Raw genomic sequence first — 23,299 nt, forward strand, 5'->3', positions numbered from 1 at the left:
TCACACATTGCCAGAAGTGCCGTGATATCTGACAGCCCTAAATCCATGGCTACGGGAGGTCAGGGGATTTTTTTGAGGGCCTCAGCTTCTTATTTCAAAGCCTTGTGCTCCTCATGACGATGGAGATGCTGTGGCTCAAGCAAAGCCTGGACACAAGAAAACTGAATTCGGCCTTTCCTGGCTCGTGATGTGGATGCTCAGATTTTGCAATGTGCATCTTCCTCTTGCGATAACTGCAGTGCCCTGTGCCCAGGCGGCTCCTCAACAAAAATCAGGCTGGGAAAATAGGGAGGTCCCTGCAGGTACTACGCTGTTGGACATTGAGCAGAGCATGAGAGCACAGAACATGCTGCTCCAACTGCGCTGGAGCTCCCCAGGTACTGCTGGAGGAGCTGCTCCCATGGGCTGCCCCTGGACTGCAGCATCCCTGTCCTCCTTCAGTCCCATGGAAGAACTGCTTTGGTTCCTGCTCCCTTAATCCTACCCTTGTTCAAAGGTGCCCCCAGCTCACCCATCCATCAAAGCATTTAACCCCATGGCAATGAGACCACATCTCTCTCCAGGGAGATTTTGGGGAGGACACAGAGCATTCCCTGCGCAGTGGATCACCTCTCCCCAGGGCAGATGGGATGCGGGAGCAGCACCTACATCCCCCCAGGGAAACACCAATGCTTCCAAAATACATTTTTCCCAAAGTGGTAGGGGAAAAAAATAATAATAATAATAATTTCAGGGGTCTTAGCATAGGACAGACTATGTGCAGACCCGTCAGATCAGACACTTCTAACTAGCCCTCTGCAATGCTACCAAAATCATTGATGATGAGCCCCTCGAAACTTAAAAAGTGGCCATTAAAGACCAATCAAACACGTAGCTATGGGAAGCAGCATCTAAAGACACAGCACGGGGCTGACAGGAACAAAATGAAGCCAGAAAGTCAAAGCAGAACTACCAAAACCTGAGAAAATTTTCACTGGTCATTCTGAAAGTGCTCCTGAGCATCACCCCCCAGCAGCACCGCTCCTCATTCCCGAGTTGCAGAGGCTCGGCGCAGCGTGGCCAGAGGCCAAGGGCACATCGCACAGCAGGGTTCTCTACCCATTCCCTGCTTCATTACTGCATCGATGAATAATTAATACAGAGCAATTAACGCAACAGCAGAAGCAAGCAGGGATGTATAATCCCAAACAGCAGGATCCGGCAGCGTGCCATGGCAGGGTGGCGAGGGTGGATGTATGCCTCCAGTGAGACACCCACAGGGGTGTGAGTGCCCGTACTGCCCAAAGAAAACTGGGCTTGAAACGTCTCGGAGCCCTGGAAGGAGAAGCTGCCCTCCGTGGGAGGAAATGATCCCATGCCAGCAGCCTGCACTAATCCCATTACCCCATTACCGCCATCCCCAATTGATGGCTCTGGAAATGGGCCCTGACTGGGGCATTGCCCAGCCCTGCGGCCGCACTCTGCGCCTCTCCCGGAGCCACCCGCTCCCTGCGGGGGACAGGAGGGGACAGGAGCCGCTGCTGTGCCAAGGGCAGCAGCCTGGTGCGTGGCAGGACCTGGGTTTTACATTGCAGGGGTCAGGTCCCGCTGCACACAGGATGGAGCCAGGTTGGGTGCTCTCTCGCACTCTGCATTTTGGGATCGAATGGCTGAAGGTGTCAGCAAACAACATGGGACAAAACCTCCCCGTGCCACATGCTCCAGTTAATGTAGGTTTAACGCCAGCACAGCACCGAGCCCTTGGTCCCAAACAGCCTCGGCCACCCCAGCCCCGGCCCCCAACCTGACCCCAGTCCAGTGCCCTCTCTCCCTGAGGCTACAAACGTGCATCCAGCTCTGAATTCAGTGCCAAGGGCTGAGTTTGTTCTCTTGTTCCCAGTGCCGGTAAACGGAGAGTTTCCAAAAAGCTGCAAAAGCCCTGGGGCAGAAGGTGCGTTGTTGGCTCGCTGCGATGCCGCTCTCCGCAGCGAGAGCCAGCCGATGGGGAGCCGATGGCACAGCCACACACAGCCCAGATTTGCAAGGGAACCTCAGAAAGTCCCCATCACTGCAAACACCCCCTTGTGCCCCCCAGTACTGCTCTTTACCAGCCCTTCCAATGCTGCCACAAACAAAGCCGGGTGGGTGCAGCAAGTTCCCCAGGAGACTGCCAGGACCAGCCCGCGGGGACCAGGACCTGTTATTTAAAAGGACACCAGCGCTCCCGAGGCACGGCACGGCTTCCCTGACCTGCCAGATCCCGCCCAACCAAGGCTACAGCCCTCAGGCTGCAAACTTTGCAAGCAAAACATACCAAACGCGGGCTCTCAGATGCATCCCAGCTGGAGCAGCATCTCCCTCCAGCCCCGACGTGTGCGGATCTGGCGGATGCTGGCGCAGCGCAGCTCAGCCCCTGCCGTTATTAATGTCTGTGTCAGGCAGCAGCTGAAACCGCCCCAGCCTCTCCCAGACACTGCTCCCTCGTGCCCCGCGTGCTATTTACGGCTCTGCGAGCCATCCCTGGGGGCACCATTACCTGCTGGTAGCACTGGATGTCCGCTCTGCCCGGAGGGAGCGCCATGCATCACAGCGAAACCCGCTGCCTCGGCTTCCGCAGCTCTCCCCTTCTCCTGCCCTGTCCTGCCCCTGAGCGACGCTGAGCCGCAGACCAATTTCGGTGCTGCAAATGAAACCCTGCTGCAGGTGGGCGGTTGGGTTTTTTCCAAAGTACTTTCTATGGAAAAGGGGCAGCTCTGAAGTGGGGGATGCTCTGCGGCGTGGTGTGCCAGGGGTTATCTGCACCACTGATGGATGCCCACGGCTGCGGGGGCTCAGCTCCCTTTCTTCGGGGGTGCACAGCCCAGGGTGTCACCGTTCCAGGGGTGCCTCCCAGGATTCAGAGCACCCCCAGCCCAGTACTTGGAGATACGGCTCCAGTCTGCCCAAGCTGGGCACCAGCCTTGGTCTGCAGCCTCTCCGACCCAGGTAACCCAGCGCAGGAAGGCAGTGAGATGATGTCTGGGTCATAAATATCCCTGGCAGTAAGAAAGCGGCAGGGTGGGGAAGGGGAAAGAAGGAGCAGATCCCAGCAGCAGCAGCACAGTGGGGCTCGGAGGGGCACAATCAGCACACAGAGTTGAGCAGCTCCTGTAGCAGCACCTGAGCCTCAGTCCTGTCCCGGCACTGAGCAAAATCCCAACTCTTCCTCTTATCCATGTGATCCCAGAGGTCACGGCTTGCCCAGGGAGAGCCCAACCACCGCTGCCACCCCCAGCGTGTCCCCAGGAGAGCCCCACAGCTCGATGGGGATGGCTGTGGGGGCTGGCATCCCCACCACAGGTACAGGTGAGCCACCTGACAGCCATGCAGAGCCATCTCCTGCACCCAGCGCAGCCAGGCTGAAACCCAGTTTGTCAAAATGTGTCCCCACATCCCAAGGGCTGACCCCTCAGCATCCTTCCCCTGCTGGGGCAGCAGGCAGACATTACACGGCGTGGTGCTGGCTGGAGGGGAACCTCTCCGTGGTGTTATCAGCAGGGGCAGGGCACTGTCCCCCTGTGCAGGATGAGGGAGGTGACGGCAGGAGCCTGAGCTGCTGCGCTCAGCCACCGCAGAGCTGTCACAAAGGACTCATCCCAGGGCCACTCACGACAGGACCACAAGGTCGGTGCTGAGAGCCATTGCTGCTGCTGGCATGGACGGTGGCAAGGAAATGACCACCTTAGAGGGGGGATCTGGCAGAGCAGCTCTGCCTGTCACCAGCACCACCAGGGCCGTGTCTGAAGGTATCCTGATGGTGATGAAGGCACCAAGGGTGGCTGCAAAGCCAAACGCAACCCACCTGGGTCACCAAGCCTTCCCCTGCAGCTGCATCAGGAGGTGCCTTTTATGGGGCAGGATTCTGAGGCTCCTGGAGGGAACAGGATGAAGCATTCCCACTCCTGCAGCACTCTGGGCATCACCACCCAGAGCTCCCCAGTACTTCAAAAATAACATCCTTCAGCTGTGCAAAAATGTCAGGGTTCAAGTAACTATTGCAATGGCATCGGTGACCCCCTCCCCTCCTCCCCCTCTCCCCTGGGCCACCTTATTTCCCTGGGGCACTAGAGGGTCCCCAAGGGCACTGGTGCAAAACCACCCCAATATCCCCCATCAACATCTTGGCACTGTGTGGATGTGATGCCTTAGGGAGCTCTGCAGCACGGGGCACAGACACCAGCAGCTTCAGAGCCAGCCTGGCTGTGCATTCGCAGCCCCCTGCTAGAAGGAAAGAGCAGTTTCCCAAACCAGCCCGGCAGACGGTGCCAGCCCTGCCTCGCGCAGCCAGCATCCCCCCGCCACCGGCAGTGCTGCGCCAAAGCACTTCCAGCGCCTTCATTAAATCACATCAGCGCTGGCTTCAACCACTTAGTCTGTGCCTTTGACAACCCCGTGAAAATGATCTCAACGATGCTCAACCCCCCCCCCCCCCCCCCGGGCTGCTGGCACGGCTCCCTCCAGCATGCTTGCTGTTACGAGTCCTTCTGGGGATTCGTGAGAAACAACCTTCAAGGGTTTAAAAATGCCCCTGGCTGTGATAGAGGTGCCGGCGGCTGCTTCAGCCCACACTCCTCCACCATGTCCTCCTGATCGGGGGGGACGTGGCATGGCACGCAGGAGCACATTGCACACAGAAGCACACTGCACGGCGCCAGAGAAACAGGAGCTGGTGTTTGCTGGAGGGGAGAGGTCTGCTCTCCTAATGGCTTTGGAGTCCAGCTAAGCAAACGAACAAATAAAGCTGGAGCCAGGGCTTTCAGCTGGCCCCATCTGCTCTGCCACCCCTCCTGGTACACACGTGCCTTGGGAGCCTGCGAGCGTCTGTCCCAAGCTGGTGGCCCCAATCACATCTTTGTGCCACCATCATCTGGTGGACACTGAGCATGATGGAGCCAGGGCTTGGTGCAGGGGAAAATGCCAAAAAGCCTGTCCAGGTGAACCCTTGCCACCCCACGCTTTTCATCACATCCTTGTGCTTGGGAGTAGAAGCCAACTGTTGTGCACGAAGGGGCCAGGGGGATGAAGGAGGCCCAGGAGCCCACATGGGCTCGCCTGCACTGCAGGGAGCTCACAGCCAGGTCAGGACAAGACCCTGCATAAAGAGCACCCCTCTGTTCATAGAGGTTTGGGACGTGCTTTGAAGCCCCACAGGGAGCAGTAGCATCCCCCCATGTAGCCTTCAATGGCCAGGTTGTGTCTGGGGCTTGCTCCTGTGGAAGAGGGCTACCAGCCTCCCGGGACAGCTGACCACAAAAGGGAGCACACTAAGCACTGGGGATGGCTCTGGAGCCACACTTGGGAGCCACATCTGGGTGGCTCAAGCTGCATCGACTTCTACGTTCACATTCACACACATTGCTATCTATCTAACTCCTATCGCAGCTGAATTAGAGTCAACGTTGTCCTCCTGGCCCATTGGGTGCCGAGGGCGAGCTCCCCACGTCAGTGTGCATCGAGGTCACCAGTGTGGATTCAGGGTCCCACTTGCTCTGGGGGGATGGGGACCTCTGATGGAGACGTTTTCCTCCAGATTTCTCAGTGGTCAGAGTTGAGCTGGTCCCTGGTTCGCAGGGGGACAGGGTCTCCATTCCTGCAGCCTCCCAAATTCAGGGCATTACCAGAGCAGCCTTTGGCTGTCCTTAATAACAAGTTTTTCCGGCCCAGGGCGAGACTGGGCTGTGCTCGCTGGCTTGGAACAACATAATTATTTGCTTTACTTTTGTAACCTGGCTCATAAGCACTGCCAGCTGAGGCTTTAACCCTTACTGAGGCAGAATAAACCCCGATGTTTTCTCCTCCATGTGAGCAGCCTGACAGCAGGAGCAGGGGGCTGGGAGGGCACACGGCAGGGGCCAGGCTGGCCCTGTGGGTACTGTGTGATGTGGGCTGAAACCTTGGTCCAAAAGCAAAGCAAGGTGCAGGTCCCTCCCCTCCTTCCCCCTCAAACAGCGGATGGTGCTGACCATGCCCTCACTGCACCATGAGTGCTGGGTGAGGGGGAGCATCTCCCCAGTGTCCCCCACCCACGTGCTTGTCGCAGCCACCCCAACACCTTGGCCACGCCAGCCCAAGGGCGCGCACAGCCAGCCTGCAAAGGGATGGGGAAGAAAGAGAAACGGGCTGCTGGGGGCAGTGAGCTGCTAGGCACAGGGAGGGCAAAGGGATGCAGGCACACAGCAAGGGGCACGCGGGGAACCCGGGGGTGAGGAAGAGGAGGCAGGGCATGGGGGACAGCGGAGGGGTCGCCCCCACCACCAGGAGCCTCTCCCTGCAGTGCAGGTGCCTGGGGAGCGCGGCCGGCTCGGCACAGAGCCCTCCCGCACCCGCTGCGGCCCTGGTTTCAATCATCCCTCGGTTACACACTGTTTGCTTTTGTTGACAGCACATTTACTTGCACTTGTCAAGCACACTGTGAATAGTGAGAGAATCAGCCCTGCCCTTCCTGATCAGAGGAAGGGCCAGGATGGGGCCGGCCTGGCCCTCCCGCGGGCGGCTCAGCTCCAGAGCCGGGGCGCAGGATCGGTCCTCGCCTGCTCGCACCGTCGGCAGCCACGGGACAGAGAGCGGCGGCCGGGATCTGAAAAGTGCTGCGGATCCACCACCTCCCACGGGAAACAAGGGGAGCGCCTGTCCTGGGCTCCCACGGCCCAAAGTCCACACCACAAAGTGTCCGTAATTATTTAGCTTAAGGATAATCTACATCTTTCAGATACAGCCAGCCATCATCTCCGAGGTAATCTCAGGTCACGGAGTCAGAAGGAAGAGTAATCAGCCGTTCTGAGTGTGGAAGACACAAAGAAACAAGCAGTGAGAATCAGGCGGTCGTAGCAGGTTCGTTATCATCAGGGTGTTGTGCCACTAATTTCTGCCCCGGCGGCCAAAGCAGCTGGAGCAGCTCCAGCCCTGGTGCCTCATCCTCGCCCCTGCCCTGCAGATTGCCCTCTCGTCAGTCCTGCTAATGTGGAAACTGGACCAGTGCAGCAATGCGGGGTTAAAAAAAGCATCGTGCTCTGCACAGATGGCCATTATTTGGCCCAAGGAGGCAGCCTGGCTAACTCAATTAATTCATAAAGCTGCTTTTGCTGTAATCACATTGCCGTGGCTGTGGTTCCTCACCAGCACTGGCTCACCTCCCGGCTCCACACCTCCCTGTTTGGGGATGTTTGTCACCGAACGGGGTAACCCCGGTGATGTGTTTTACAGTGCAGGTTCACAGATCCCTGCCCAGCACAACCACGGGGCAGGGAGCAGCTGCCCAGGGCAGACCCAGATCTGATTACAAAGGTTGGGGAGGGTTTGTGGATGGAGAAAATACCAACAAAACAACTTCTGGGAGATGCTGTAGCCCACAGGACAGGCTCGCCACTCAAGGAAGTTCAGCCAAGTCTTACAGTGGCAGCAGAGAAGCCACCAGAGCCCCACGTCCACCCACATCCCATCACCTCTGCAGGAGCCACCAAGGGACTGGCCAGCAGGACCACACATTCAGCCTGCAATGACTGGCAGGAAAAGCTCATCAGGACCATGGCTGGAGCTGGTTTATCCCTTGGGGCTGTCCCTACACCTCCAGGGCTGGATGCACCAAGTGCTGGTGGCTCCCAGACCCCAGCAGCTTCACCTCCCAGAAGATGCTCCCAGAGGTGGTGACAGTGGCTGCGCAGAGCCATGTCCCTGGGTGAGAAGACCCCAGGGGCCTTGAAACCCAAGAAGTGCCATCCCAAAGTGCTAAATCTGTCTGAATCCCCACAGCTTCAAGAAGTTAGCACTATGCAGCTTTACTCAGCCAGTACAGCCCCTGCTCTCCTGATCAGACCATCCTGCCAGAGCGCCTTTGCCCCAACACAAACCGTGTGGCAGAACCAGCAGCAGCATTACTGTGCTGGGGGAGAAGCTGTTCCCCCCGTGGGGGCTGCAGAGGAGCCGCTCCCTGCCCAAGCAGCGTCCCCTCCTCTGGCTGCAGCAGGCAGCTGGCACAGCGCACGGCTCTGCCTGGCACCGAGGCCACGCCGCCTCTTGGCTCCCGACACCCAGTAGAGCCCACATCCCCAGACAAGCTGCCTCTCGCCAAGCTGGAGCAGTTTCGAAGGCTTTGAAAATCAGATTTCCAGTTGGAGTAAAAATCAGCCGTGCAGAAGCTGATATTCCCAGCCTAATTTGCCTGTTCACAGAGCACAGACACCGGCCGATTTCCCTAAATAGCCCTAATATCAAATGGCTTGCAAGCAACAAGCAAAAGCTAATGGGCCACTTCTCCATTTCAAGAAGAAACTGATTTTAGAATCACAGAATCACAGAGTCATTTGGGTTGGAAAAGACTTCTAAGATCTTCAAGTCCAACCCTTAACCTAGCGCTGCCAAGTCCACCACTAAGCCATGTCCCCAAGCACCACATCTACACACCTTCTGAATACCTCCTGTTATGGTCACTCAACCACTTCCCTGGGCAGCCTGTTCCAATTCCTCACAGACCTTTCAGTGGAGAAATGTTTCCTAATTTCCAACTTGCACCTCCCCTGGCACAACTTGAGGCCATTTCCTCATCCTATCGCTTGTTGCTCAGGAGAAGAGACCGACCCCCACCCCGCCACAAACCCCTTTGCAGTAGCTGTAGGCATAAGACTTGTTCTCTAGAACATGTTCTCCATGTCTTCTGGAGCATTTTCCCAGCTCCTGCCCCCCGCACACCTCCCGCAGTGCCGGTGTCCCCAGGGATGCCCACCCTGACGCAGACCACTTGTGGCAGCCCTGGCTGAAGCCTGGCCACGTGCGCAGGCACCTGGAGCGCTCTGATGCCCCACTGAGCATCCTCATCCTGCTGCACGGGAGCTGCTCCCCGCACTGTTTCCTCTTGCACTTCAGGACCAGGTTTGTTTTAAACTTGTAGCCAGGGCAGTTTCTACCTTGCTGGGATGGAAAATGGTGCTATGGACTCGGTTAAGCACCAGGGAGTTGCTCCCACTGCTTCTTTTCTCCCTTCCTATATGCTGCCAGTGGGATTTCCACCAACTTCAGCACGTTTAGACAAAGTCCCCTTGTCACAGCCCTGGAGGGCTCACCCTGGCTGTCCTCCACTCTCCAAAGCTTTCTCTCTTCCACAGAGGCACAGAAAAGCCTTAGAAAGATTTGTGCTCTCTCTTATAGCATTTTTGCACCTGTCTGGTGGCCAGGCCCCTGAAATAGCCCAGGAAGCAGGCACCCCCCAGAGCTTTGCTCCGAGCCACGGGGCTTGTAGGTCCAGCAGAGTGCCAGAACCAGGGCATAACCCCACACCCTGCCTTGGACGGAGACTCGGGTGGAAAGGGAGAGAGAACTCACATCGTGATGGAGAGCTGACAACATCTCCCCCATTGGAGAAGCTCAGATTTAATGAGATCCTGCAGGGCTTTGTCTCAGAGGGTCCCCCAGCCCAGCCTGGAGTGCACCCAGCCGGGGGCAGAGCCACGGCACCACGTTGTGCCAGCAAGCCACAGCACGGGCAAGTGGGAGAGGTGGCAGAGCCTTGTCACCAGGCTGAGCTGCCCTGGGCTCTTCGCATTGCTAGAGCTTTGGTTGTTAACCACGTTCTCAGGCTTTTTGTGTTGTTGCTATTTTGGTAGGTCTGGAACAGGCAGGAAAAGGAATCTGGAGGCTCCGTCTCCTGCAGAGCTGATGTTTGTGCTGACCCGGCGTGGGATGCTGTGGGGCACAAGCCACATTGCTCTGGGTCTGGTGGCAGCACAGCTCACACGGCGAGACCAAAAGCCGCCTGCCCTTGAGCCTGACCAGACTCAGCACCAAGGCTGCACCTAAACGACAGTCGGGCACGGGAGCTGCTCATCACCAGGCACAAGGAGGTATTTGGGTGTTTTGCCCCCAAGATTCACATTTGCATCACTTAAAGCACTTTAACTGCTCAGCACAGCGTGTTTCCCTAGTCCCACAGCTGTGGGTCACCCACCAGCCATCTGAACCCAACCCCTGGGGGACCAGAGGAGCCCAGCACAAACTGCCACTGTCACACACCTCCCCTTAGAGGCATCCCCAGACACGAAGCAAGCAGACGGAGGTGTTAACCACATCCACACCAGGCACACATGTCCAACAGTGCTCCAAACCCGATCCACGCACACATTTCTCTTGCCAGCACTGCCGAGACCACACTCCCAGGCCAGGCTGAACCTCTTCAGTATGGGAAAGTGCTGGGGCAGCCGTGCTAGGTAGGAAAACCAGCGCTCAAAGGGCCTTTCTGTGCTTTGAGGCTGTCAGTGGGGGATGGACCAAGCCTCAGAGTCCATCTGAGTGCACGGAAGGGACATGTCTCCGCACCGCTGCTCCCATGACCCGAGCCTTTTAATCAGGACCCAGAGATCATGGCCTCAACCTCTCCCTCTGGACTGAGTCCTGCCCTACAGCCAGGCTCTCTGGAGAGGCTGTACACTGGGTTGCACGGTCTCAGCTGTCCAAATACAGATGCTAGGAGGCGTCAGGAGCTGGCAGCTTGCTGAAGTCTGCCTCGACTCGGGTCAGCGGATGCAGACGCAGCCACCGCTTCCCCAAGCAGGGCGGGAAGCTGCAGATGCAGCAGTGCCTGAATGCAGACTCACTCCTCACCTGGCAAAAAACAGCCCCTGGAGCGAGCCACCTGGCAGGAGCATCACCAGAGGAAAGCCCCCATGGCAGGCAGAGCCCCGTGATGCTCCCAGCAGGGATCCCAAGCAGCAGGGCTGTGTCCGCACGGGTCGCTTACCTTGTTCTCTGGAGGAGCCGATGCCGGATGTTGCTGCTTGGTGATGTTCTCAGCCAGACACCAGCAGATCCTCTTCTTCTGCTCCTGGGAGTAAGCCTCCAAACTTAATAAGCACTCCGACTTCTGACGTAAAGGAAACACAGGCAGAGAGAAGGTCATTAGCTGTGTGTCGCAGGCCCCAGCTTTGTTTGCAAACTCCTCGCTTCCAACGCACTGTCAGATGAACGCGAGTGTAACAGGAGAGCGCGCACCAGCGTCCGGAGCTCTGGGCATGAGAAAGTAAAACTGATGGGAAATCAGCTGCACAGTGGCATCTCCTCCAGACAGAGGGAGAGAGGCTGCTGCGGTGCAGAGCAGCAGATTTCTGCTATAATAAGTGGGAGCAGAGCAGTACGGCGCGGGCAGAGCACCAGCAGTTCTGCACCCTGTGCCATCGCAGTGCAAACTTGCTTATTCAGCCAAATTAGATGATGGAAATTGCTCTTTGCTGTACGCAAACATCAGTGAGGGGCTGTAATGCGAACTGATGAAAACAACTGCCTTTGGGCTGGGAAGGGCTGGGAGGGGTGCAGGGGCAGGCCAGGCTCGCCCTTGCTCCTTCATTAAGGCACGCGTCGGGGTCGTTTGGAGGAGGATGCTCCAGCTCTGGTCATGCGCTGCCTGTGAGCAACACGCAGCAAGGGAGGAGAGAAAGGACAGGAACCCACCCCAACTGAGCCCATCGCAAGCCTCAGAGCCTGCCCAACACCCCAGCCCCTTCCCTACACAGCCCCGTTGTGATATGGACCTGTTCCTCTTTGACATGGCTTCTTTGGGCCAGGTCCCTCTCATTTAAGAAAGCTTCTTACCAAATGCTCTTACAAACGTCTCCCAGTGCTTAAAATGCTCATCTCTTGTGCTAAAAAAAATAATTAGGCTTTAGTAGCAACTGATGCCCGTTGGAATTTTGCAGGTCTCGCTTTAAAAAGGGTCCAGAAATGCCCATGGCTGGGTTACCTCCTTGTGTGGTCAGATGTGAAAAAGAGTGGAACTTTGGGACAGAACTGAAAAGGAAGAAAAAAGTCGCAAGCTAAGAGGGTATAAAAAAGGCCTTTCATTTCCCCCTAGGATTTCCTTGCAAAGGGGCAGGACTCTGCTAGCCTGTTTTTCCCAGAAAGGTCAGGCAGAACTAAGGAACTTGCACTTTGTGACTCCAGAGACAACACAACCAAAAGGGGAAATGCCATTTAGTCACACCATTTAAAACTCTGTTTGCATTGGATGCTAACTCGTTCACGTGTAATTCAAAATTCCTTCTAAAGAGGTAAACAAAGCAGCCTCCTATGTCAGCTCTAGAAAAACAGATCTCTAGTCCAGCTCTTTACCCCACCAAGGAGACTTCCAGAGAGACAAGATTTGATTTTTCTTATGTCTGTGCATCACAACATCTATTCCTAGAGCAGAAATGGGCTTAAATCCTGAAAATGCATACTCAGGCTTGCTTATAAACCATCAAAATCAAACAGAAGTTTGTGATTTAGGGACACAAGGTGCTGTGCCTCCCCTTGCCCCATTTCCCGACTGCTCTGATGCTCTGTGCACCCGCTGGCACAGCACAGTGCTCTTTCCCACACCTGATGTCTTGGTTTCTCCCGTGCTGGCAGATCACCAGGCTGTACCCCTGTGACACCCACTGGTCCCTCAAAAGGCGCTTCATTGGTTCTGCTTTCAGAGGGGATGGGTGCACATCTGCCGTGCTGGAAATCCAGGCTGGCACTCACCCACCCTGCTTGGGGCAAAAGCAAACAATGGCAAGGACTCAATGGAGCCTAAAAACTAACAGCCCTGCTGCAAAGAGCCCAGTGCCACAATGATGCTGTAACGAATGTACGCTCCGCTCCCTACCAAGCTTTTGCAATTCCCCAGGCGCAAGGTTTAAAGCGATTCCAAGGGCGTCTCATCTCCCCTTGCTCATGATAGATGCACGGCTCACCTACCCCTGCTGTGCAGCCCCTCGTTGATTTGATTACAGTCCCCATCTCCCTGATTGAATTTGGCATAAAGCGATGCTCAGCCGCCACCGGCTGCCGAGAGCAAAGTGCCCCTCTGCCTCCCACTCAGCCTCAGCGAGCCGGCGAGACTGCCCGGCCCCAGCCCGGTGCTATTAAGGCCAGGAGTAGAGATTGTCCTCTGGTCCAGTCCAAGAAGTCAGATGGGGAAGCCAGCTGCTCCCCCCTTTTTTTTTTCCAAGCTCTATTTCAGTTTTATCCAACCCAGGAGCGCAGGCTGATTGATCCCTGGGGCACCGTGGGCAGGGCTGAGGTGGGACATGAATGGCCGAAATTGCATTTGCCCAATCTGTACACATTTTGCTGTCATTTCTACTCTACAGCAGTGAGGTCTCAGCACCTTTACAGTGACCTTAAACCTCTCCAACACATTTTTAAAGAGAAGAACCATGTTTCACCATCTCTCAAACTGCTCCCCCAGATAACATACACCTGTGTTGGGGGAGGACGCAGCCCAAACCTCAGGGCTGAGCACTCCCAGCTGCTAAGGCACAGGCTCCTGCTTGCAAAGTGCTTTGGGATCCAGCCAGACGGAGAACAGCTATGTGGGACGGAGATCTACCTAACGGCACATCTCCCCAGGGGCCAGCCCCAGCCTAGGGACCAAGCTGAGCAGCTCAGCACAGCCCGGAGCAGGGAAGCGGGGCTGCAGCGTGAGCTGCCTCGCTCGGGAGCCGCTCTGGGAACTGGTCTCCCTGCTATTGTTTTCATTCAGGGAGGCTGCCGCTTCGCCTGCCAATATTTACAAAGAGAAAACAGGGTTTAAGCTCACAGTGCTGGGAAAGGAGGATGCAGATGGCGTGAAGGGGGCGTTTGTGACCAGATAAAGTGAGCGACTGAAGTGGCTGCCAGTTGCTTTCTGACTGCGCTCACCCCAGCGTTTCGAAAAAACATGTTATTGCAGGTGCCACACGGGAACCTCCAGCGAGCCCGCGGCTCTGGGGCTGCGCCGGACCCCACACCAGGGCTGGGCCCATGGGAGAGCGGGAGTAAAACACGTGTAAGTGGAGGACCCAGACTGGCCAACACAAGCCCCATATGCACCCTCTTTCAGCCAGGGATTGCCCAAAGGATGACTCCCATCTGCTATATGGGAAAAGCTCCCTGCTGTGGGTGTCCCTGGGCTGAGCCCCAGCCCCACTGCGGGGAGACGGCAGGATTGGGGTCAGGGCAGGCAGAGCTCCAAGGTGCCCCAGTGGACACTGGCTCCACAGCCGAGGGCCTCCTGGGGAGCAGCACCACGGCTCAGGAAGGGCTCCCAGACCCTACACACCAAGTCCCTGTGCTGCAGACACGTCCCTGGGTGCAGGACGCAGCACAAGAGCATTGTGTGCACAAGCACAGCTCTACACATCGCTGCAAAGCAGAGATGTAATAATAACGAGCTGGCCTCAGCCTAACACCTTCAAAGTCTTGAGCTCAGCAACCAGCCCAGCCCAGGGGCCGAGCCCATTCATTGCCAACACCCCTCACACCAGCAGATGCAATCCCAGGGCAGCCAGGTCCCTGCAGATCAGGGGATGTGCTCGGCTCCCCTCCCCAGCTCCATAACCCCCCGGCAAGGTTCATGGCAAGGTGCTGCAGGGCCACGGCTCACAGCCCAGCTCAGCTCTGCCCAGCCCCTGGCCTCGATCCTTCTGAGCCTTGGTCCACGGCCAAAGCCAGCAGAGATCCCAGAGGGGAAGTACCTCGGAAATGGGCTCCAGACTACAATAGCTTTCAAATCACAGAGCAAACCCTCCACCGGCGAAACAGCAAGCCCTGGGAATATCCTGTGCACAAAACATGGGCAACTGCTGGCTGGTTACTTCATGACCCACAGAGCTAGGTCTGATGAGAAAGTTCAGTCTGCTCCTGTGCTGGGGGGTACACGGGGGCCAATCTCTTCCTGTGGTTTTTGGACTGCTGGGCACAGTGGTGGTGCCCAAAAACCGAACACTGGTGATAACAGCACAGGTCCTGTTGAAAGCCAGGATAACCAAAGGAGTTCACGGGTGCTTGAGCTAAAGATGTGCATGGAGCAGCCGTTCATGGAGCACAGCGGTCTCTGCAGAGAAGAGTGGCTTGTGGCCGTGTGGCTTGATTTTTGGCTCTATAGCTGAAGGTAAAGAATGGATGCACCCTATCCTTGCTTGCAACACCAAGGGCTGGCTCTTGGAAATGGGTTTTCATTGTCCTACAGCCACCCATGGACAGGGAGCAGTGCCAGCACTAAGGCAGCACTGCCACTGCACACTGCAGAGCCACCCCTGCACAGCCACCCCTGTCCCCAGCTCCCCCATCTGTGTCTCTGGCACAGTGATGCTGTGGGGACAAACGATGCCACAGGGACACCGCAGGGGGGCACAGCCTGGAGGGTGCTGAGCCTCCAGGGGGATAAGATAAAACAAAGAACCTTTTTTTCCACCCATTTTCAGAAGAGCCAACAAAGACAGGGCTCAATTTGTTTTTGCAGAGCAGCAGGCTGCCCTTAAGTGGTTCATGGTGAAGGCGACAGCCTTCACGGGAATCCCCAGCCCTGAGACTAGCTAGATACTGAGCTCCCATGCAAACACTGCCTGGGCAAACAGAGATCAGGTCCAGCACTTTTCTGCAAGCACCCTTCCCTCTTGGGCAGGAAGGGGGGCTAGTGCCTGAGCCTTTTTTAAAATTCTCCAAGACTTTAACCACATCATATCAGCTGCTCTTTTTCCCAACTGCTAGGAGTTAGTCCTCAGAATTTACACCAGGATAAAAAAAAAAATAAGAACTTCTCCAAACAGTACATTTTGTGGTCATCTCAAAACTCAGTTTCAAGTTGAACAGCAGAAAGATTCACAGAACCAAGGAGGCAAAGTTCCCCTGCTTATCTGTTTCTCCAAGAGGAACATGAGCCCTCCCTGCTCTGCCCTGAACTGGGAGCTGTCGTAACACCTGGACTATGCCAACCCAGAGCTTCTGCCACTGGTGTCACCTCATATCATCTAGCCTGGGTGAACACACACTGGCAGAAGAGACAGAGCCCAGGGCTCTGTCTGCACAGAGGAGCAGCCTGGCCACCAGCTCCAGAGCCACGGCTTTGCATGCTCTGGCCCAGCATAAATGTGCGGAGAGTGCTGGCTTGAACCAAATGAACATTATTTGAAGGAGAGACCCTCTGATACAACTGCAAGCACTCCAGGTGCACTGAAATGTGGGGCACATCCTGGGGATGCGGGGTAGGGCTGTATTTTAGGAATGCATCAGCGTTTGGGGTAATCTGTGCATGGGTTCACATCATGACATCCTTAAGAAGCACTTTTCAAGACATTGGCAGCCTTGCTCTGTTGTTAGATCCCCGTGCCTGCAGTTTGGACTTCTCAGCACTGTGCACAGGGAAATCCAGCGACTGAGACCTGCCATCCTTTGGGTGGAGGAAAATGGAAATTTCCGTTCAGGAAAGAGTTAAGCTGTTGCTTCAGGCGTGACACGGCAGAGATTCAGCGTGTGCAGATCGAGCATCCAGCTTTCACGTGAGCTGGGTGACTCAAGGTGATGCACACCACAGCCCCGCTTGGTGTGCGGCTCCGGCAGCCCAGAAATGAGCCACCTCTTGCAAGACACACAGGAATCAAAGGAAATGTCAAAGAGCAGGAAGGGATTTTTCATCTGGCAACATCTCCTGAGCAGGACCAGCTCAGTCGGTAGGGGAGGGAATCATCCTTTTTGCCAAACAGGACTGGGAGCAGGAAGAGGGAGGCAGAGGAGCACACTGCATCTTCTCTAAATGTGATTCAGATTAACGTAATAAAACTGACAGGAGCAGGCAGCAAGAAGTGTGCCTGGATTTTTGTTACTGAAGCCCTTAAGTGTGACTGATTCCAACATTTCTAGCCTTGGCTGAGGTGTTTGCTCCATTGCAGCCCCTGGGAGAGATGAACTTCGAAATCCCAGAGGATCTTCCACCTCACTGCAGCACAAGCCCAAGCCACAAGCTCATCTGACAAATAACACTGCCCACAAATCTGACAAACATCCCTTTTTCTATTACAAATTTGAGGGAATGAGATACAACTTGAACTGAGCACATAATCCACCCCACAGATAACCCCTCTTCTCCCACCTTCTCCCATCCTGCATGCAGCACCCGGTGCCAGCAGACTCCTGACTTTCTTTTTTCAGGCATCCCAGCTACGTCCACCCCGTGTCGCTCCATCATCAGGCAGGCCATCACAGTACAAAGCTCAGGATTTTGTGTTTAGCTGAGGCTGAGGGACTCCTAAATCACTGCTATTTTTTCTCCAGCAGCTGCAGTTAAAGCCCTCATGCAGTGAGTTGTGCTGGGGGATCACAGACCAGGCCCTCCGGCTGCCTTGGGGTCAGAGCCAGGCACAGCCTTGAGGTTAAGCTGGCTTTTTTGGCGCTGAATTGAAGCCACTTGTGGGTGTTTTCTTGTATTAAGCACCAAAAGAAGAAATGGAGCACTTCAGAAGGAGGGACCAAGACATCATGGAGGCTGCTCAAGCCTCGTTAGGGAGCAGAGGAACCAGGAGGGGCAACCACACTGCAGAGCCCAACCCAGGGTACCAGGTCTTCTAAAATGCCAGGAAAAAGGAAAAGGGAAACAATTTCCTTGGCTTTGACCGCCAAAAACATCCTGTTTGGAGTAGAAACAAATTCATCGCAAAATGCAATTCTTCTGGCTGTCACTTTTGAGTCAGAGAAGAGATGAATGGGGGAAATCCCGAACTGAATCCCAAACTTTTATCATTACTGATGCCATCTTTACACTGCAGGAGCTTGTGGCTACTGATCACCTTTTCTTTCCCCAACAAACCTTCCTTAGTCACTTCTTACCCCTGCAGACCTGTGTGTACAGTCCTCTCACCCTCCTGATTTGTGAAAGCAGCATTAGCTTTGACCCACCTTAACAAGTAACCCCCACTCAACTACTCTCTTTATCACCTCCTACTTCCCCAAATTTTGAGTCATACACACACGTTATCAGGCATGATTTGCTGTTTTCTACCATGTCAACAACTATTCTGGATGCAATAAAGCAAGAGCCAGGCTTCCTGAGCTCTCCCAGGCAGAGCAGTGCTCACAGATGATGCTGTTGAGGCTTGAGACCAGGGTTTTTAACTATTTATTAGGTACCACAGCAATTTCCTGTCTTTCTAGGTTTCCAGGCCATGTTGCGTCATGGCAAACCAAGCGCCTCTGAGGGCATCTGCTCCAGTATCTACCACGTTCATTGCAGTGTGTCCCTGAGCCTTTAAGGCCTCTGTACCACACATAAACTGCTTTTCTAGGTTCAGATTCCCTGCATGGAGACTGGGGCCTAAAGGGAATTAAATTTAGCAATGCCCTGTTCCTGGGAGGAACAGAGGACACCATGGGGAAAATTAATTCTATGGAGCAAGCCGGGATATCTCCAGGAAGGCCATGGAGGTGTGCACGTTACCCAAGGCACAGTATCGGCCCTCAGTGCAGAAGTGGCTCAGGTTAAGGAGCATTTGTTCAGGGGTGTCCTTGCCAGCAGCTGGGACACAGCTCCATCCCCACCAGGGGATGCGCACAGGAGCAGCACCACATGGGAGCAGGGACGTGGCTGCAGAGACCCAGGGCTGGGGGGACGGTGTCAGTTCTCTGAGGCTTGCCTAGAGGATCTCCCGATGATGCACATCTCTGAGGCAGAACAAGATCAAGCACAGATCCACAGCATTAATTTGCTCGGGTCTGTAAGCGTGCTCAGTGCAGCAGGCCAAGGAGCTGCTACTGGAAAGATTTTCTGTCAGAGCAATTTCCCCAGAGAAACACCAGTGTCTGCAGATGAAAACTTCCAGAGAAAAGATCGATTTTGCTAGCACTGATACAATGAAAAACTTAACGAGCTATTTGATTTTTAGTCAGTTTGTTCTGAACATGTTGGGTTTGAATCAAAAATTTCTAACAATGCAATAAAACACTGATCTGTGGTTTCCTATCAGCGGGATATTTCCGGAGCGGGAAAGGGTGTGAATATGGTCCTGGACCACGCTCACGTCTCTGGACCAGCTCCCCGGGAGGCAATCCATTCCCACCGCACGGTAGGTGCTTTCTCTGACAGGTTTTACATGTGTTATCACAGGGGCTGTTTGTGTCCTACAGGAAGGGGCCAGTCACCCACACACTGAGTCCTATGGGGTGGAGAAATGGGGCCCACACTGACTCAGCCCAAAGCTTTTGCCAGCAGGGGCTGCACAACTGCTGTTAAAACGTTTCATTTGGATTTAAAATACTATCACGGAACTGGGTTTGTGTGTGTTGGTAGCACATTCGTATAACGGCTGACAATTAGAGAAGTTACACAAGCTTCCAGGTCTACCTGACCAAAAGGTACCATCCTCACTACCCAAATCCTGGCTTGCTGGGACCACCACAGCTACCCCACAACCACCACAAGGAGCCAAGAGCAGACCCTCCTCTGGTCCTGCACCCTTTCCAACACCAACCTACATTTAGCATTTCCCACCCAGGAGGCCATGTGCTCCACCAGGACCAGGGCCGTTTGCACAAGAACCTCCAAATATCACAATTCACACCCTGAAGAACCTGTGAAACAAACACCACTCCTGCTGTAACCTACACCAGGCTGTAAAGATCACAGTTTACCATCTGCCTGCAAATTCCTATAATGCACAGGATTTAAGCCCTGTGAGTGTCTTATTTACACGTGGTTAGGCAGGATGACTAACAGCAGCTTTTCCATGACACACCAGTTTCCCTGAAGGTTGGAGTTTTCTTTCTTGTTGAAAGTTAATTAAGACATTTTGAAACATACTTTCATTTCTGATCACACTGGATCCAAATGCACAAATACCACCTTTTGGGGCAAAACATCACCCACAACATCACCCCTCTGGATGACAAAGGAGCAGGAGGCACACAGGCTGCTCAAGGCCTCAGCAAAGCAATATTCCTGTGGCAAATGTTAAGTTGGCCCGGCCCCGTGGGCTCCCTTTCAACTCACAGCAGCACCAAGTACATTACAGCTCGTTGTGGCTGATTTGTGGGTAAGAAACAGCAGTACGAGTGCTTCCACCCACCCGCAGGCCCTGTCACGGCAGCACAGGGACCTGTCTGCTCAGGCCATGGTGATGGGGAAGCTGGGACCAACCCTAATGTCCCAGCCAGGCCCCCACAAAGCAGAGCCCACACACAGACAGCTCCCAGCAGGACAAGGCCCTGCTGACCAGCCCAGGGATGCAAAGGGCAGGCCGGGAGCAGGTCAGGAGGGAGAAATACCCCTCATGGGTGACACGGGACAGAAGAGCCACATCCACACGAGTGTCCTTTCCCTCTGCACCCTTCCTCAGAGCTTTCTAGCTGCCAGGGGTTGTTGTGGGGGTGGGCAACGGGACAGAAGCTTCTGCCAGCAGGATGCAGGCTCAGAGCACTGCTGCACCGCAGTGCTGGGACCCTGAGGGTGCCCGGGGTGTGCCAGGGCCACCACCACACTGGGGACACCCTCATGAGCCTCCCACTGCCCTGAGCACCGCCTTGAAGCAGAGCCAGCCACTCTCTGCAGGCAGCCATCCTTGCAGATGGAAACCGTCTCATTACCCAGGCAAGGATGCTGAGCTTTGCACCAGCACAACAGGAGGTCACACACAGGAGCCTGGCACCCAGCGGACCCCACATCCATCAGGCAATGGGGCTGGGCTGGCCTGGAGACCCCCAGCACAGCCCCCTTGTGCCACTGCAACACAGGAGTGCTACGGTGGGTCCCAGTTGCTGCTTTTATTTAACAGCAGGCCATGTCTCAAACACACCCCCCCACAGAAATATCCTTAACAGCACAAACCAATGCCTCCACCAGCCCAGCAAAGCATCCAAGCCCATGCAATGCTTCCATGCACAGCCAGTCCACAGGAATACCTTTAAAAAGGACCTTTCTCTCCCTCCCAGGGGCTACCAAGTCTAAAAGCCTCCCAGTGACAATCCCAGCTGCAACTAAACCTTCACTGTTGGGAAGCGAATGTGGGGGGGAAAAAAAAAGAGGGGTGACCTGATTGTGACGTTCTTCTTAGCTCTCCTGCAGGAAGATGCTTGAACACCCCCAGGATGGTGCCCAAGACAGCATCTCATCACTTAGCAAGAGACCATCTCCATCCACCTGAGGTCCCCTTCTGCTGAGGACAGTTCACTGAGCTACAAGAAAAGCCTTTTTCTCCTGTCGTTGCAGGAAAGACCCAACCAAGGCCATGGGGCTGGGGAACCCCCCACATACCCCGCAGGCTGGGGCACATCAAACCCAATCTCCCCACCTTGGTGAGACCATTGGGACCCAAAGCAACCCCAGGGGTCCAGGAGGAGGCCTTGGGGTGGCACGGGGCACCCCATGCTTAGCAGGATGCCACCTTCACGCTAGGGGTTGCCCTGAAGACACCCGAAAGCTGGGGCTGGCACAGTGCAGGGTACAAGAACCCACTGCTGGCTACAGGCAGAAGGCTGCCTGCTCCAAAATATCTAGAGTGGACAGGAGGAACAAGAAGGGTTTTGCACAGACCCATAAGCATGGCCTGTCCAGAGGTACCGTCCTCTACAGAAGAGCATGCCTGGAGGAAGGCGAATGCTTCACATTTTCTATGCAACTGCAATGCTCCAAGTGCAATGGGCTCAGCAGAGCCCAGAGAGCCAGGGCCACCTAACCCCAGCAGAAGGTGAAAGCTAAGCCCTTGCTACATCTCAAAGATGAGCCTCAGAGGGCCACATGAAACGCAGCCATCTCTTGTTCAGTTACTCCTAGTTAGTGGCCTGGAGCTCTGAATTAAACTCCAAGATCCACAGGCATTTTTCCAAGCACACAAGAGAAGGCAGGAGCACCCCATCGCCCAGCCGGGACGGCACCGGCAGGCAGCTGCCGCGGTGTTTGAGTCACAGCATGGGGACAGCTGGGCACAGAGACATCACCCGCCCTGAGGAGGCAGGTCCTGCCCGACCACCCCCAGAAGAAATAAAGACGGAGAAGGAACAAGAGGGGGACCTGAGAGCGAGCTCGCCAGCCCATGGTTGTGCAGCAAGTCAGGCTTTGGCCCAAGTCCCAGCCGCTCAAGGTGAACAACTTCCATCCTGGACATTTTCATCCAACTTTCACAATAGCTTATTATTTTGTGGTGCTGCTGAGCAATGTTTGCCTTTCTCCTCAGCGCCCTGGGGATCTTTCCCAGACCCAAACTTCCACACTGAAAACACAAGGCCTTGAAACCAGGAACACACTAAAGTCAGTTGAAAGGAAAAAAAAATAATAACAGCTGCAGCATTTAGTGATTAGGCAGGACCAGTCACTGTGAACCAATTTCGCAGTCTCCTTGGCTGCTTCACGACACAAAAGTAACCGTGCCAACGTCTGAGCGATCTCAAATCTGTTTAGAGCATTTAGCTGTGGACCAGCCACACACATTTTTAGAGCTATGATTGTGTCTGTCTGAGCTTCCTTATTTTATTAGAGGGCTTCAAACCTGGGCATTTGAAAACGAGAAAAGCAAGATCCCTGAAAAGTAAAGTGAAAACAGCTGGCAAGGAATCCCCGGGTGAAAGAACCCCAGGAGAAATCAAAGGTGAGATGCAGCGAGGAATGTCCACCTGCACTGCACAGGGGGGGAAAGAAAGCCTGTCTCAGTGCCGCCCAGCCTCTCCCAGCTCTCAGATTCCTTTTAGCAGCTTCTTACTAATATATTCTGGCTACAGCTATTATGTTTCCTTTCCAGACCTCTGGCAAACAAATTAAAAAGGAAGTTAAATTCAACCCGTCCTGTGCTTCTTGCCCCAGCAGACAGAAGCAGCGTTGTTAGTACGTGTTCAGCTCCCACTGGAAAGTTAATTTGGAAACCGGCAACACTCACCTCTGCAAGGTAAAGGATGCAGAATTTCCGATCTTCCAAACCTATAAAGAAGAGAAAACAGGATCACAATCAAGCTACAACTGCATTTCTGCAAGCGGGGACACTGACAGAGGAATTGGCTAAGAGACAGCGTTTAATGAATATTTATTGTTGTCATCCTACAGTACCAGGCTGTGATCTGGGAGTGATGTATGCTGCATCTGCGGGGCCATGCACCGGGCAGGCCGTGCCTGCATGGTTTCTTGCATCAACTCACTGTGCTATCTCAGATTCTTCTTTGGGCTTGTCCTTTTGGGAAAAGGGTTGATTCATTCAGAGGCCACGTGTGCACTCTCCTGCCTGGTCTGCCACAGCACGTGCAGCTCCATTCATTTTGGGTGCCTGTCCTGGGCACCAGGGTCTGATCTCTCCACATTTCCACAAATGCTTTGCTCCCAGGAGGGCCCACCAGAGCAGCTCCCACTCCTATGTCCTTGCTCATTCCCAGCTTCTCCCCCCTCAAGAGCCCTCAGAAAGGGCAGCTCTGCCTAGTGCTGCCTGTCCCAGCCTCCATCAGAGCAAGGAGCTGGGGTTGGTGCATCTCCAAGGAGTTGGAGCCAAACCCCAGGGCATGGGGAAGCAACTGAGATAGGGCAGTGGCAAGAGCCCACCCTTGTTCCACA

General features: G+C 54.9%; 1 protein-coding gene across 4 annotated transcripts in view; it reads right to left on the minus strand.

Moving 5' to 3' along the window:
• The window catches only part of RGS3 (regulator of G protein signaling 3), a 78,115-nt gene that overhangs the window by 12,334 nt on the left and 42,482 nt on the right, over positions 1-23,299 (minus strand). For all 4 annotated transcript variants that reach the window (XM_068656809.1, XM_068656810.1, XM_068656812.1 and 1 more), the window contains 2 exons: positions 22,638-22,678; positions 10,745-10,867 (listed from right to left, as the gene is read on the minus strand). In XM_068656809.1, coding sequence (XP_068512910.1) covers positions 10,745-10,867; positions 22,638-22,678 — 164 coding nt within the window. The remainder of the gene's footprint in view (positions 1-10,744; positions 10,868-22,637; positions 22,679-23,299) is intronic.

Source organism: Anas acuta, chromosome 20 (assembly GCF_963932015.1).
Source record: "Anas acuta chromosome 20, bAnaAcu1.1, whole genome shotgun sequence".
NCBI lineage: Eukaryota > Metazoa > Chordata > Aves > Anseriformes > Anatidae > Anas > Anas acuta.